The sequence below is a fragment of the Orcinus orca genome, chromosome 3 (assembly GCF_937001465.1).
Source record: "Orcinus orca chromosome 3, mOrcOrc1.1, whole genome shotgun sequence".
NCBI lineage: Eukaryota > Metazoa > Chordata > Mammalia > Artiodactyla > Delphinidae > Orcinus > Orcinus orca.
In genome coordinates, this window is record NC_064561.1 from 79434577 (window position 1) to 79450161 (window position 15585).

At 38.2% G+C, this 15585-nt stretch overlaps 1 protein-coding gene across 1 annotated transcript; it reads right to left on the reverse strand.

The window, feature by feature from the left end:
* Positions 1-14587: 14587 nt before the first annotated feature.
* On the reverse strand, positions 14588-15238 carry LOC125963806 (tigger transposable element-derived protein 1-like). The gene has a single exon (XM_049707278.1). It carries the CDS (start codon positions 15177-15179, stop codon positions 14592-14594), a length of 588 nt encoding a protein of 195 aa, XP_049563235.1. The 5' UTR covers positions 15180-15238; the 3' UTR covers positions 14588-14591.
* Between the last annotated feature and the right edge of the window lie 347 nt (positions 15239-15585).

Here is a 15585-nt window from a genome sequence, read left to right on the forward strand (position 1 = left end):
CTCCACCTCCTTCCCCCGCCCCGCTCTGCGGCGAAGAGGAGCGGGGCCCCCCGGCCTCCTCCCTCTCTCCCCGCCCCTGGGTCAGCGCGTCAGTGGGCCGACGGCACAGGCCACGGCAGACCAGGCTGCGGACGGTGTCCGGCCCACCCGGCCAGAGAAAGGGCGCGCGGGCCCTGCCTCGGCTCACGCCGACTGCTGATGCTCCGGCGGCGGCTCCGGAGGTAGTCGCCCGCTCGCTTTTTTTTTTTTTTTTTTTTTTTTACGTTCTAAGCTCTCAATATGGGGCTGAGCCGGCGAGATCTCGCGAGATGCTGCCAGGGCTACCGGGCCGCTTCCCCTGCGGCACGTGGTACCCGAGGCGATGCAGGAGCGGCGGGCGGCCCTGAGCTCCTGCGGGTGATGCCGGGGGCTATCCCGTCCGGACCGCAGGTGCTTCCGAAGTTGCGGGCAAGGTGCGCCTCCCGGGGAGGCGCGCCCCCCGGCGAGGCCTGCTCGGAGCTCCGGCCCGCCGCGACTCCCCTCACCCACTCCAGGCCTGAGCCTAGAGGGAGGCAGGATTTCCTCTGTGCTGCCTTTGAGGCGTTTACCTGCCTGGCAGCGTTAGATTTCCATAACCAGATACTAATTCCAGTCGTGATGCATTGGGTGTATACACATTTCCTATGACACCTTCATTTTAAAAGCTGTGATGTTTGAAGGTGAGAAGGGAGCCTAGTTGTGATACCGTATTGTTTCAAGACGATTTTTAACTGGAGGCATTTCCAAAAAGCATAGAAATGAATACACTGAGAGCAATAACTAACCGTGGAGCACTAACCGGGAAGTTTCGACGTGGTTTAAGTTGTGAAGAATTCCGCTATTTCAAGTAAAACAGAAAGGTACTTCTCCTGTGCAGACCTATTTTCTCTTCTTTAAAAAATAGGGGAATATAATTACTTTGCAACTTTCTTAGCGGTAGAATCCATTTTTAACCTAAATTCTACCCACAGCCCTACATAAACAGATAACCATGAATGGTTTCTTCCATCACTTGTCTTTTAGTTTTGTATTGATGTTTACGTAATTTTAAATTTTATTTATGGGGATAAACACATCCTTTGCTGAATCCTGGAAGCATGATCAAAGAGAGGCAGAGTTTGCGGAACTGTTTGGAAATACCGTCAAGAAAGATGCAACCAGGCAATTTTCAAAAAATTGTCCTATCCGTGATTTTATTTGACATTCACAACTTTTCATCTCAGTTTATTATCTCTGTTGTAAAGATGGAGAGAGGAAGGAACTGCTCTTGGATCATGGAGCCACAGTTTTTAAAGTCCCTCATGAGCTGTAGTAATATTAGAAAACTAGAAGAAGCCAGAACAATCAGGTGGTCCTTTAGGCAGTACAGTTTCTACTACAAGATTGCTGCCTTAGTAGTTGATGCATGTGGTACCTTTTAGCTCCAGAGCTAATTTGGTGGCTGTGGGTATTCAACATTCACTGGTCTAAACAAATAGTAAGCACCTACTATGAGGTGCTCTGTGTTATGGGGATCTAGCAATGAGCAAAACAGACAATCCCTTCTCTCGTGGAGCTCATAGTCTAGCAGGAGAGGCGATAAACAAGATAAATAGGTAAAATATGTAGCATGCTAGTAGTGAGTGCTAAGCAATGGGGAATGGGATATGTGTGTAAGATGGAGGTGGTAAAATTTTTCATAGGATGGCCCCAGTGAGAAGGTGACATTTGAGTGTGGAAATGAGTGATGCAAATACCTGGGAAAAGAGTGTTCCAAGCAGAGGAAAAGCAAAGGCCTGAAGGTGAGAGCATGCCTGAAATGTTGATGAAATTGCACGTAGGCCAGTGTGGCTGAAGCTGCTTAAGGGTTGGGGAGAATCAAAGGTCAGAGAGTTTAGGGGTTGGGGACATGACAGTCCAGAATGTATAGCACCTCTTTGGCTTTTACTCAGAGTGGGATGGTATGTTAGCTTGGGCTGCCTTCTCACTGTGTCCTCACGTGGTAGAAAGAGAACTGTGATGTCTCTTCTTCTATAGGGCACCATTTCTCTCTGATCAGGGCTCCACCCTTATGACTTCATTTAACATTAATCACCTCATTAAAGGCAATATCTTCAATACAGTCACATGGGTTAGCACTTCAACATAAGGATTTTGGGGAGACACAGTACAGTCCCTAGCAATGGCAAGTTATTGGAGGGTCTGAGTAGAGGAATGACATGATTTGATGATATATAAAGGATCAGTCTAGCTGCCTTGTTGTAAATACACAAGTGGGTAAGCAGTGGTGACAAAGAAAAAAGCAAGGGGATGTGTTAAGAGGTATTGCTGCAATCCGGGAGGTGAAGGTGTGGCTTTGACCACTGTGTGTAGCAGTGGAAATGGGAGGAAAGTGGTCAAGCTCTGAAGTGGAGGCAATAGAATTTGCTGATGGATGTGGAGTATTGTAAAGAATCCAAGAGTTTTGGCCTGAGCAACTGGAAGAATGGTATTGCTATTTTCTGAGATGTAGAAGATGGTGAATGGAGCAGGCTTGGGTTGGAGGAATATCATGAGCTCAAACGGATATGTCTGTTGGAGGAAACAAAGAAATGTATAGTAATAACAAATAATAGTCACTCATAAACGTGTGATGGCAAACCGAGAAGTTCTAGGAGAGGAATATGGTACAATGAGAATGCGAAAGAGAGGGACCAAACTTAGTCAGGGAGGAAGTGACTCTTCAGTGAGGTCTGAAGGATGACTAGGATTAAACTATAACTTTCATAGGGGTTTGAGAAAAGGGAAATACGGTGAGCAAAAGGCCTCTTGGAATGAACTTGGTCAGTTTGGTTAAAGAATAGGGATTAAGGGACAAGAGTAATAAAAGATGAGTCTATTCTAAAAGCCCTATAAAACCTATAAAATGGGTTTCCAGGAAGATTTGGGGTGGGGAGCACAAATGATCAGATTTACATTTACTAAAATTCTCTCTAGTTATTATATTGTGGGCAGAAGATTGGAGAGGAGCAAGAATAAGTATGGAAAGTCGGGATACAATTTCAGTAATCTAGGCATGAGCTGATAGTAATAATAGTAGCTAACATTTATAGGGAGTTTATGTCCTGTATACTGTGCTAAACTCTACGTTCATAGTCTTATTTAATTCTTACAGCAACACTATGAAGAACATTATAGTATTATTCCTATTTTACAGATGAGAAGCTTGGTTAAGGAAAAGAGTTTAAGAAACTTGTCTGAGGTCACTCAGCCAAAACCAAGATTTAAATCCAGGGAGATTTCTCCACTAATCAAGTTATAGGAGTTTGGATTATGGAGGATGCAGGGAAATGAGGAAGGGGAAAAATTTGAGCGATATGGTACTTAAGATGTAACTCAGAGGACTTGGAAACAGATTGAAGGAATGAGGGAAAATGAAGGATAACGAGTTCACCTGGAGTTAGTTGGCAGTGACATTAGTGAGGAAGGACATTCTAAAGCTAGGTTTGAAGATGAATATGAGAAAGCTGGTCTGGGGCATTTTGGGCTTTGAGACATCCAAGTGGAAAATTAAGACAGCATTTGGCTACATGGGTCTTGTGCTCAAAAAGAAGTTTGTATGAGAGTTCAAATGTGAGGGTTTTCTGCAAATAGATGATAGTAACTGACACCATGGGCATGAATACGGTCACTCAGTAAGATGGAATAGAGCAACGCCGTGCAATAGAATGTTGAAAGTATTCTGTATCAGTGTGGCCCAATGCAATAGCCATGAGCCACTTGTGGTTTTTGAGCCCTTGAAATGCCTAGGGCAATTGAACTGAATTTTTAAATTCTGTTAACTTAAGTTTATTAAACAGCCCCATGAGCTAGTGGCTTCCATATAAAACAGCATAGGTATAGAATTCAAAAGAAGGCCTAGGGCCCAGACTTGTGTGATTCCAACATTTGATGACTAGATTAAAGGAGAAGTGGCCTGAGATATGAGAAGAAAACCAGATGAAGGCATTTTCAAAGTAGGATCAGCTGTGTTAAATTGGGCCAAGAGGTGGAAAAAGATGAGAGGTGAATATATATTGAATTTAGTAACATATATTAGCCAACATAATGAGAGGGTAATGAGAGAGGGAGCAAGGGCTCCAGGAGATAGAATCAAAGTATGCATGTGAAACTTGTAGAAACACTGTCAGGAGAAGTCTCATGTAGTTCACTGCTACCAAACATTTATCAGATTTACCAGTTGTCAATTTAGAGACACTCTGAGGAGAACAGACTTGTTGTAAGGGCCACGATGGAGGAGTAACCCAGGCATTTTGCTCATCTTCCCCTTTTGCCAGGAAGTCGGTCTGGCCATGTATGTACCAATGTCCTTACTATGTATCGAATGTACTCAGAATTTTAGGACTAGAAGGGACTTAGGATGTTGTTCCAAGCTTCTCATTTCACAAATGCTAAAATGTCCTAAAAGGAGATAAAAATTATGTTTGACCTGCAACTCTTCACATCTTGCACCATTAGAGCATATGAGATACAAAACCTTGAGGAGCTTTAAAGTCACAGTTTTTATTTATCTTTTTTTTACACTGAGTTTTAGCTAGATGTGCTTGCTGTGCTCACATTCTACCTGGTTATGGTTTCCCATTTTTACTAGCTAGCAATCAGCATACAGGTTAGGTCAATGGTATTGACCTTGAGAAATTGATTATCATGGGAAAAATAAGTTACCCTAGAGAAGCTTGTATATGCTATAAATGTTACAATTTTGTTTTCTTATCTAAGTCTGATCATATTCTTCTTAAATTAAAAATATAAAGATTTTAAAGTCAGTCATAGAATTAAACATTAATCAAAATCTGACTTGCTTTTTATCTAAATAACACTTAAGTTAGTATTTGTAAATTATGTCTTTCAGAAAACATAGCCCAAGATTTTACTGAATCGAAATCTTTTATGTTTTGTTTATCCAAGCAGTAAATTCATGACAAATACGTTTAAAGTAAACACAATCTCTTTTCTCATTCCCTACCTCCACCTACACATGTGTTTGTCATAAAGCTAATCAAGAATAGATATGCAATATTTTTCCAACATTATTAATTAATAGAAATATTCTAAGTGATAAATGTTGTTAACTCCTAGTTAACTATAAGAAACAAAATTTGGGGCTTCCCTGGTGGCGCAGTGGTTGAGAGTCCGCCTGCCGATGCAGGGGACACGGGTTCATGTCCAGGTCTGGGAAGATCCCACATGCCGTGGAGCAGCTAGGCCTGTGAGCCATGGCCACTGAGCCTGCGCATCTGGAGCCTGTGCTTCCCAACGGGAGAGGCCACAACAGTGGCCTGCGTACTGCAAAAAAAAAAAAAAAAGCTAATCAAGGAAATCACTAAAATTTTGTATTGGAAAAGTTATTTGTGTCTGCACTGATTTACTTCTAATTCTGCAGGCTGTGAACATTTGCAATAAAGTTCAAAATTGTTATCAAATATTAATATGTCAAATAAATACTTTTACAAAATAGCTAAGTGATTACAATCATGGTCCCCATAGCTAAACAACCTGGATTTGAATCTCAGCTTCACTGGTTACTTACTAGTCATGTGACGTGGACTAGTGTGACCTCTGTGCCTCAGTTTCCTCATCTGTAAAATAGAGATAATGATGGTAGCTAACTCATAGAGTTATGAGGATTACATTAATTACTATCTATAAGGTGCTTAGGACAGTGCCTGATACATGGTAAGCCCTAATATATATAAACATTAAATAATTATTTGAAGCATTATAATGTTTTATTGAAACTTTAAAAAATGGCTCTAAGGCTAAACATTTAAATTGTATCTTTTTGGGGGAGTGTGTCCTGTTTAGTTTTAAATTTTGCTTTTCATTTTGATTTTGAGAAGCTTTTAAATGATTTTTGAGTAGCATGTAAGCTGTCTTTTTCTGTTACAGATTTGGGGTTTTTTAAGCAGTTGTTAGTATAATTATTTTGCTGCCACTTAATTTGTTTTTTTTTAATCTTTTTTTTAATATTTATTTATTTGGTTGCGTGAGGTCTTAGTCGTAGCAGGTGGGCTCCTTAGTTGTGGCTCACAGGCTCCTCAGTTGCAGCATGTGGGCTCCTTAGTTGCGGCACATGGGCTCCTTAGTTGCGGCTTGCCAGCTCCTTAGTTGCGGCACATGGGCTCCTTAGTCGCACTGCCACTTAATTTGGAAGATAGAACAGCAGCCCAGACTGAGGATTTCTTTTTTATTCACCTTAAATCCATTTTTTCCTCCTACTGTGCCCTTTAAAACTAATGGTTTGTTACTAAAACCATTATGCACTAAATGTATGTTACATACTAAAGTATGTTATAGGAATGTTTTGTCTGTATTTCACTATACTTTCCCAAAAATAAAGATTAAAAATACACACACCAACACTTTAACAAAACACACAGGCCTTAAGAATTAAATTACACCTACTTTATGGAGTCAAATATTGTAATGTACCCCATAACTAAATTACATACCTTCATTTTCTTCACTTTTTTTTTTTTTTTTTGTCTTTTTTTGGCCGCACCATACAGCTTGTGGGATCTTAGTTCCCTGACCAGGGATTGAACCCGTGCCCTTGGCAGTGAAAGCGCAGAGTCCTAACCACTGGACCACCAGTGAATTCCCTACATTTTCTGCACTCTTAATGAAAAATCTCTAACTTTTTATCCTCTATTATATTCCTTAATGATTACTCCAGTTTTTCGCTTTCAAAAAGCCGCAAGTATAATTGAGATATGTTTTTGTAATTGTGTAAGATTCCTGAAATTCAAAGTCATAAATATGGAAGGGATTTTAAAGGATTATATAGTAAACCCCTATATTGAGGAATAGAGTACTTGTTCTGCCTTTGACATTTAAAAAAACAAACTTTTTTTTCCTTTAGTAACACATACTCATGGTTACAAGTCCTTACAGCCATAGTATTAGACATGTAATAAATGCTCAAATACTTATTTAAGAACAGTATATTCTTCCTAATGGCTAAACTAAATTATTCTTCTAACAATTCAGACTTTTTGCTTCATGTCCTTCAGAGGTTATGGAAACCCATGAAATGTAAGGTTATTTTTGGTTTTATTTTCTAAATGATTTCCTCTTGCACGTCATTATAGAGCCCAATTTCTAGGTACATAATTATTTTTATTACTTTTCTCTGGGATCTTTCCAAGTAATTTAATCTTCTTTATATGTGGGCCAAAACTATTAAATTCAATATTCCACTTAAAAAAACAACAGGGACTTCCCTGGTGGTCCAGTGAGTAAGACTCCGTGCTTCCAACGCAGGGGGCCTGGGTTTGATCCTCTGTTGGGGAGCTAGATCCCACATGCATGCCGCAACTAAGAGTTCGCATGCCGCAACTATGAAGTCTGCGTGCTGCAACTAAGAAGTCCGCCTGCTGCAAATAAAAGATCCCGCATGCCTCAACTAAAACATGTCACAAGGAAAATCCCGCATGCTGCAGCTGAGACCCAGCACAGCCAAAATTTAAAAAACAAAACAAAACAGAAAAAACAACAGATGATCATAAAGTTAAGGACAGACTTTTACAATTCAAGTAATTATTTTTTCTTGAAACTGGGCTACCACATCTGACTTCGAAGATGGCCCTGAGTAACAACTCTTCCGATAAGTCAAAAAATGTTTTTTGTTTTTTAAGAGTTTTGAACTGAAAGTCCACCACTATTTCAACCAATTTCTAAAGACATAAAGTTCCAGAATATAAATTTTAAAATCCACATTTATGAGGTCAATTAATTAGATTTTTATAATATTTTTCTAATTATAAAGGTAACACATGTTTAATAAAGAAGTCATAGGAAAAATCAAAGGGAAATAGTACTTATAATGCCATCACCCTACAATAGCATTTACCTTTTGCTTTTTGATATTACAAAAAGATTTATTATATATTTTGTTTTGTAATTTTTAAAACTTACCAGTAACATGAACGTCTTTCTGTATATATAATTATCTTGCAAATGCATGAGTCCTAATGGCTTCATAATATTGCAGTATTTGGATTTTCCATAATTTACTGAATCTATCACCTATTTTTTAATGTTTAGTTTATTTCCTTCCTTTGTAAATATAACAAGCAATGTTGCATTGAATGTCTTTGTGCATATAAATTTTTTTTAAATTGATTATTTTCTTAGGCTAAGTTCCTAGACGTGAAATTTCAGGGTATGTGTATTTTTAAAACTTTTGGCATACATTGCAAAATTGATTTTCAGAAAGGTTATATCGGTTTATTCTTCTATTAGCTTTGTATTTGAGTGCCTGTCTCCCACCATCCTTAGAAATTCTGAGAAAGATCCTTCTTAATCTTTGTCAGTCTCATTAGCAAGGTTTAATTTTCAGATCATCACTTGCTAGTGACGGTGAACTTTTAAAAGTTTATTCATCATTTACATATCATTATTTCTGAATTGCCTGTTGATATCTATAATAGACATATTCTGTATCCTAGAATTCTGGCTTCCATTCTGCCTTGTTTTGGTAATAGCGTACAAATGTTTTTTTGGTGGGGTGTTGGGTATGGCCTCTCTGTGCAGTTTTGGAAGGACAGAACATTGGAGGACCTTGACTGCCCCAGCCTAACTGTGGGCACATGACCAAATGTGCCAGTCTGGTTCTCCTAAGACTTTTGAATTTTGCGGGGTGTGGTGCAAAGTCAGAAAGTAAGTCCGGTTGCTGGGTCTGTTAGCTGCTCGTACTTCACTGCCTCCCTAACTAGAGAGCTGCCTTGCCTATGGGCAGCCGAAGGGTGGACTGGAGAAAGGGACAAAACAAAGGCCTTTGCCTCTCCTTGGGACTACTCTGACGAGCGCCCTGTGGGGTTGGCTAAGGCTTCAGCTGCATCTGCAGCGTTAGTTGGCTTCTCCCTCTGCCCAGTCTCGCCTCCTCATTTCCTTACAGGAGTATCTTCGGAAAGCAGTCACCAGCGAAACTTCATCTTCCACCTCAAACTGTTTCCATGGAACTGTCCTTTTATTTCAGTGATAGCACTCAGAAAAGTCTGTATAGTAGTCCCTCTGGAACTACTTCTCTTGTCCTTTTTGCATCCAGTTCTCTTTGCTTTTAGCTTTCCTATATTCTCCCAGTGATTCACTCTTAAGTTAACCAGAGTTGGCTCCCATGGCTTGCTTTTTGATATTACAAAAAGATTTATTATATATTTTGTTTTGTAATTTTTTAAACATACCAGTAACATGAACATCTTTCTGTATATATAGTTATCAATGTTCCTTGCCATTTTTCCAATGTCTTTTACTTACCAATTTTAGGAGTTTTCAGGTATCACAGACATAAACCTTAAACTAAATTGGTTCTCTTCAGTTTATCAGTTGCATTGTAGTTTTGTTCATCCTAGTGTTGACATGCAGTTATTTTTAAAACAGATTGCGATCCAGTATCTCAATCTTTTCCTCTGTGATTTTTACCTTTTATATAATGCTTAGAGAGAACCACGCCATTACAAGACCATGTGCATAAAATTAGTATGTATATATGTTTCAGTTTAACATTTTATGTTTAATCTCCTAATTCTTATAACATTTACTTTTGCTTTGGTATAAGGCAATGATTTAATAATTTTCTTCAAATAATTTGAGTATTTTGGCTTTTATATTAAAGTCTACTTTAACAGTATCCTCAAATTTCAGTGCAGGAATAAGATAAACATTTATCTTTTACTCAGACAGTAGTGCAGAACTGTGTCTCAAGCTGGCCAGGTAGCTCCGCCATTCTCATCAGGAGCTCTCATCTTTGGGTCAGAGGCAGTTGCTTCCTATCTTGCTTTTTTCTAGTCAGTGGGAAGGGGGAACGAGAGAGTAGAAAACAAGCAACTTCCTTAACAACACACACGTGCGTGCGCACGCACACACACGCGCACACACACACACACACAGACATACTAACACACACACATACTCGCATTCTTGCATCTTACTGGCCAAAATTTAGGCACTTGGCTATGCATAACAGGTTAGGAAATGTCATCTTTTACTGGGCAGTCATGTGGCCAGCCAAAACCCATGGAATTGGAATTCCCTTTGATGATGAGTCCTGCCAGTGGGTAGAAATCTGCATTTTGAAGGGTTATAAAACATTCTATTAAAATGGCAATTATGTTGAACATGGAACTGAAAATGTACCTAGAAATATTAAGTGAAAATTATACATAGCTAACATTTTGTGGGGGCTTCCCCATACAAAATGGGGTGTGTGTGTGTGTGTGTGTGTGTGTGTGTGTGTGTAGGTGTACCATAGCAATTCAAAGCTTCTCTTCCTCTTCCTTCACCATCACCACCAATATGTATTTGGATGTGGAGCTTAAGTTGAGAAGAGATTTTCTTTTAATTAGATGATTTTAAGCCTCTTGACATACCTCACGTACTTCTTTTGTTCAGCTCTCAGATTCCTTTTTTGCAGGGTGGGTAAATATAAGCAATGATGATAGGAAGAATACATTAGTATGAATATTTAAGAGGATTTGCAATTTATGTAGTAAATTCATCAAGAAATACTATATTCTTGAAAAGGAATGGCTTATATCTGATTTAGGAAGAACTATTAAAGATCTAATAATGAAGAATAATCTGAAGTTCTGTCTTCTCATCTATTCTAAATATACTCAGTAATGGGACTGATTTTTATTGTGATGGTTTGGGCACAGTTTTATATTCAGTTTCTCTGTACTTTATTTTGGGGTTATAAATGCCCAAACCTTAGAATTCATCCTGCAAGCCCAAAAGATGACTCCTTGGAAACTAACATAAAATATTCTTTGGTATCATAGACAGAATATTGGTTTTGTGTAAACTATGGTTTTGATGCAGAATGGTATTAGGTGCTTTGTTTTATTTTTATAGTTTTTAATCATGATATATAACAGATACAGGGAAGTGTTTAAACATATATGTACATTTTGATGAAAATTACAAAGCAAATATCTGTATAAATCATGATTTGGTAACCAAACATAACATTGCCAGGTCTCCAAAAGCCCCCAAGTGTGCCTTTTCCTCCTTACAGCCCTTTTGTCCCACTCCCAGATAGTTTGTGATAGTCATTTCCTTGGTTTTCCTATCTGTATATACACCCCTAGACATAATATAAATGGATTCATACTGCATGTTTCTTTGTGTCTTGCTTCTTTTCAGCATATGTTTGTACAGTTGATCCACGCTGATGTGTCATAGTGCATTTATTTTCACAACATTATAGCTTTGCCTTGTATGGCTATATCACAATTTATGTAGCCATTCTACTGTTAATATTTTGGTGGTTTCCACGTTAGCTTTTGTTTTTGCTATTGGGAACATTTTTGTCGTGAACATTTTAGTACATGTGATGGTGAATATATGCGTGTTTTTGTAGGGTCTATATTTAGGAGGATATTGCTGGTTTGTAGGGTATGTTCTTCACCTTCTATAGATGGTGACAAACCATCTATAGAAGGTGACAAACCATAGATGGCAAACTTTTCCAAGTGGTTGTACCAAGAATGGTATTATTTTTAAGATTCTTTACCATATCTTCAAATATTTGCTAAACGTTTCTTGAGAGAGGAAAACAAACTGGTTATACTATGGTATTGTATTTTATTATAAAATAAATTTTGTTTTTATTTTTAAATTTTATTTTATAGAAACAACAGTACATTTTATTCACCACACATTTCCATCTCTTTTGCCTATCTGCTAAGAAAGATGGATGATTGTAGAATGAACAAACCATAAGCACCCAGAAGGAAATAATAATTAAAATAATCAGGAAAATGATATTATGTTAAAGCTATTTTGGATGATGTTCTTTTTTTAAATTAATTTTTATTGGAGTATAGTTGCTTTATGTTAGTTTCTATAAAATAAATTTTAAAACACCATCTAGAAAGGATGGAAACCCATTCTTTCCCAGTCATGATTTAAAAAGGTATCTCAATATGGATGATATATATTAATATATACTATATAAAATATTTATTATATTATAAATTATCCAGTATTAATATATAAAATATAGTATAATATATAATTTATCAATGATATATTCATATAATATAATCATATAATGTATATATATCAAATATACTATGTAATACAGCATAAATATATAATATAGATAAATATATATGGTAAAATAAAATTTTAAATCAAGCAAAAGTCATAAGATGCAAAGTAAAGTCTCTACTAATTCCTCTCCCTAAAGTTCTGCCTTAACTGACTGCCTAATTAACAGTTTCTTTTGTATGATTCCTGGAAAATTGTTTCTATATATTTCTCCATGTACATAAACAGATGAGAATATATATGGTATTGTTACTGAGTCTAAGCTCGCTCTGCTCGCTGCATGACAGGCCAAAAAATCGGGAGATGAGGTGTTGAGGCAAGGAATCCGACTTTATTCGGAAAGCCGGGAGTCCGAGAAGATGGCAGACTAATGTCCTAGAGTACCATCTTATTGGGGTCTTGATGCTAGTTTTATTTTTATAGAACAGAGAGGGGGAGGAGGTGTGAAAGTAAAGTAAAAAGGCCATAAGTCTTACAAAACATCTGCTGGTTTGGCCAGCCTCAGGTAGAGGATGTGTTAATTTCTTCTTTCTTGCAGCCATTCACAGGTGGGCAGGGTCAGAATGTTTCTCTGTGAGATCAGCAAAGGCACTTGTAGTTTAACATTTAGGCAGAGAGGCAGGCTTCCCCCAGGGAGGCCATTATGTATGCCAGTAGCTATAGACAACATACAAAAAGCAACTGAGAGCAGAGGTTAAAGTAAAAGAAACAGATCCAACATGGAGTCAGATTTTGTTCTTTCCTGTTACAGTATTTTTTGTTTATATTCACTTTATGTAACAGCATGTATGATTCCATTCTTTTAACAGCATGTATAACTCTTAATTTGCAATACTAAATAATGTTGAATTGTTTGGGTACATAATAATTTGTTCAACCAAGCACACTAACTGATGGATATTTAGGTCATGTCCAGGTTTTTGTTATTAATGATGATGGATCAGTAAATACATTGGAACATATGCCTGGTAACTGTTGAGAGTTTATTCACTGGATGAAATCCTAGCTGTAGACTTACAGTTCACAGTGTACAAGCATTTTAAATTCTGACAGATGTTGCAAAATTGCCCTCCAAAAAGTTGTATCAATTTACATTTCCATCACCTGCTTTTGCCAACATTGTGCATTAGCAGAATACTTTATGCTTGCTTTTCTGATCATTGAAAAATATTGGTGTGCATTTACTTAATTATGAGTGAAGTTAAGGATGATTCTATTTGTTGTTCTTTTTCTTTCAACTGCCTGTTAATATCCTTTACCTATTTTTGTATTGGGTAGTTGCACTTTTTTCTCTTAGTGTTGCTGAATGCAAGTTTATGTGCCCGATGCACAGTGAGGCCAAACAAATGGAAACGTTGGAGTTTGGAGCAGAGAAAAGTTTATTACAGGGCCGAGCAAGGAGAAAGTGTGGCTTGTGCTCAAAACCCCAAACTCCCAGATGGTTTTCTGGAAGAAGTTTTTATAGGCAAAATTAGGGGTGAGGGCTACAGGTGTGACTTTCTTCTGATTGGTTGGTGGTGAGGTAACAGGACAATGTTCTAGGACGTCGGTGCTCAGCCTGGAGTTACCATCCTCCACCTGGGTGGGGGCCTTATTTCCTACCGAAGAACTCAAAGATATATTTTTATGTGTATTCCTTGAAAAGGAGCTGGAACTCTGTTTTACTGCTGCACTATTGTTTGTTGATTGCTCCTCCTTTGTTTCTGCATTCCCTCACTTTTCTGATTAGCAACTATTTGAATCTGCCCTTTGGTACCTTTGGAAGGTCTAGGAGGCTGAAGTCTTTTTCCTACAAACAAGAAACAGGGGACAAGGAAAGGCTTTTGTGTCCAGGAGGGCCCCGCAAGTTCATGCTCAATTTCATTAGTGATTTGTAAAACTCATTATAAATTAAAGAAATAAACTTTTGGCCTATTATGTGTTAACAAATATTTTCCTATTTTGTAGTTAATTTTTGTAACTTTTGTGGACTAAGTTTTAATCTTTTTTATGGTTTGGGGGTTGTACATAACTTGAAAATTGCTTAGAAGCCTATTTCACATGTTGTCATTTGTTTTGTAAATTTATAAAGACGGCTAAATTTCAGCTCCAGACCACCCCAATAAAGTGAATAGCACAATAAAGCAAGTCACACAATTTTTTCCATTTCCCAGAGCATATAAAAGTTATATTTAGGGCTTCCCTGGTGGCGCAGTGGTTGAGAGTCCGCCTGTCGATGCAGGGGACACGGGTTCGTGCCCCGGTTCGGGAAGATCCCACATGGCGCTGAGCGGCTGGGCCCGTGAGCCATGGCTGCTGAGCCTGCGCGTCCGGAGCCTGTGCTCCGCAACGGGAGAGGCCACAACGGTGAGAGGCCCGCGTACCGCAAAAAAACAAACATAAAAAGTTATATTTACACTATGCTGTAACCTATTAAGTGTGCACTAGCATTATGTCTAAAAATGTACGTGCCTTAATTAAAAGATTTTATTGCTAAAAAATGCTAACCATCATATGAACCTTCAGTGAGTTGTAATCTTCTTGCTGGTGGAGGGTCTTTTCTCAATGTTGGTAGCTGCTGACTGATCAGGATGGTGATTGCTGAAAGCTGGGGTGCTGTGACAATTCCTTAAAAATAACAATGTAGTTTGCCACATTGATGGAATCTTCCTTTTATGAATGAGTTCTCTGTAGCTTACAATGCTCTTTGACAGGATTTTATGCACAGTAAAACTTCTTTCAAAATTGGAGTCAATTCTTTCAAACCCTGCCACTGTTTTATCTACTAAGTTTATGTAATATTCTAAATTCTGTGTTGTCATTTCAACAGTCTTCACAGTATCCTTACCAGGAGTAGATTCCATCTCAAGAAACCATTTTCTTTGCTCATCCATAAGAAGCAATTCCTCATGCATGCAAGTTTTATCATGAGATTGCAGCAATTCAGTCACATCTTCAGGCTCCACTTCTAATTCTAATTCTCTTGCTATTTCTACCACATCTACAGTGACTTCCTCCACTGAAGTCTTTAATCCCTCAATGTCATCCACGAGGGTTGGAATCAACTTCCTCCAAACTCCTGTTAACATTGATATTTTGATCTCTCCCATGAATCATGAATGTTCTAAATGACGTCTAGAAAGGTGACTCCTTTCCAGAGGTTTTTTAATTTACTCAGATCCATCAGATGAATCACTATCTATGGCAGCTATAGCCTTATGAAATGTATTTCTTAAAGAATAAGTCTTGAAAGTTGAAATAACTCCTTGATCCATGGACTGCAGCATGGATGTTGTGTTAGTAGACATGAAAACAACTTGAATCTCATTGTACATCTTCATCAAATCTCTTGGGTGACCAGGTGCATGGTCTATAAGCAGTAATATTGTAACCAAGCAGGATCCTATGAGGGCTTCCCGGGACAGACCTCTCCCCCATATCCTCTACTTTAGCTCCTCTCTGAAGTACCTAGATAGTAGTATCTAAAGCACATTTCCTGGGTTGTTTTACAGATTC

What these genes read in the sequence shown, in the direction of transcription:
- LOC125963806 (XM_049707278.1), bottom strand. Translation starts at nt 15,179, where the DNA reads ATGGGAGAGATCAAAATATCAATGTTAACAGGAGTTTGGAGGAAGTTG.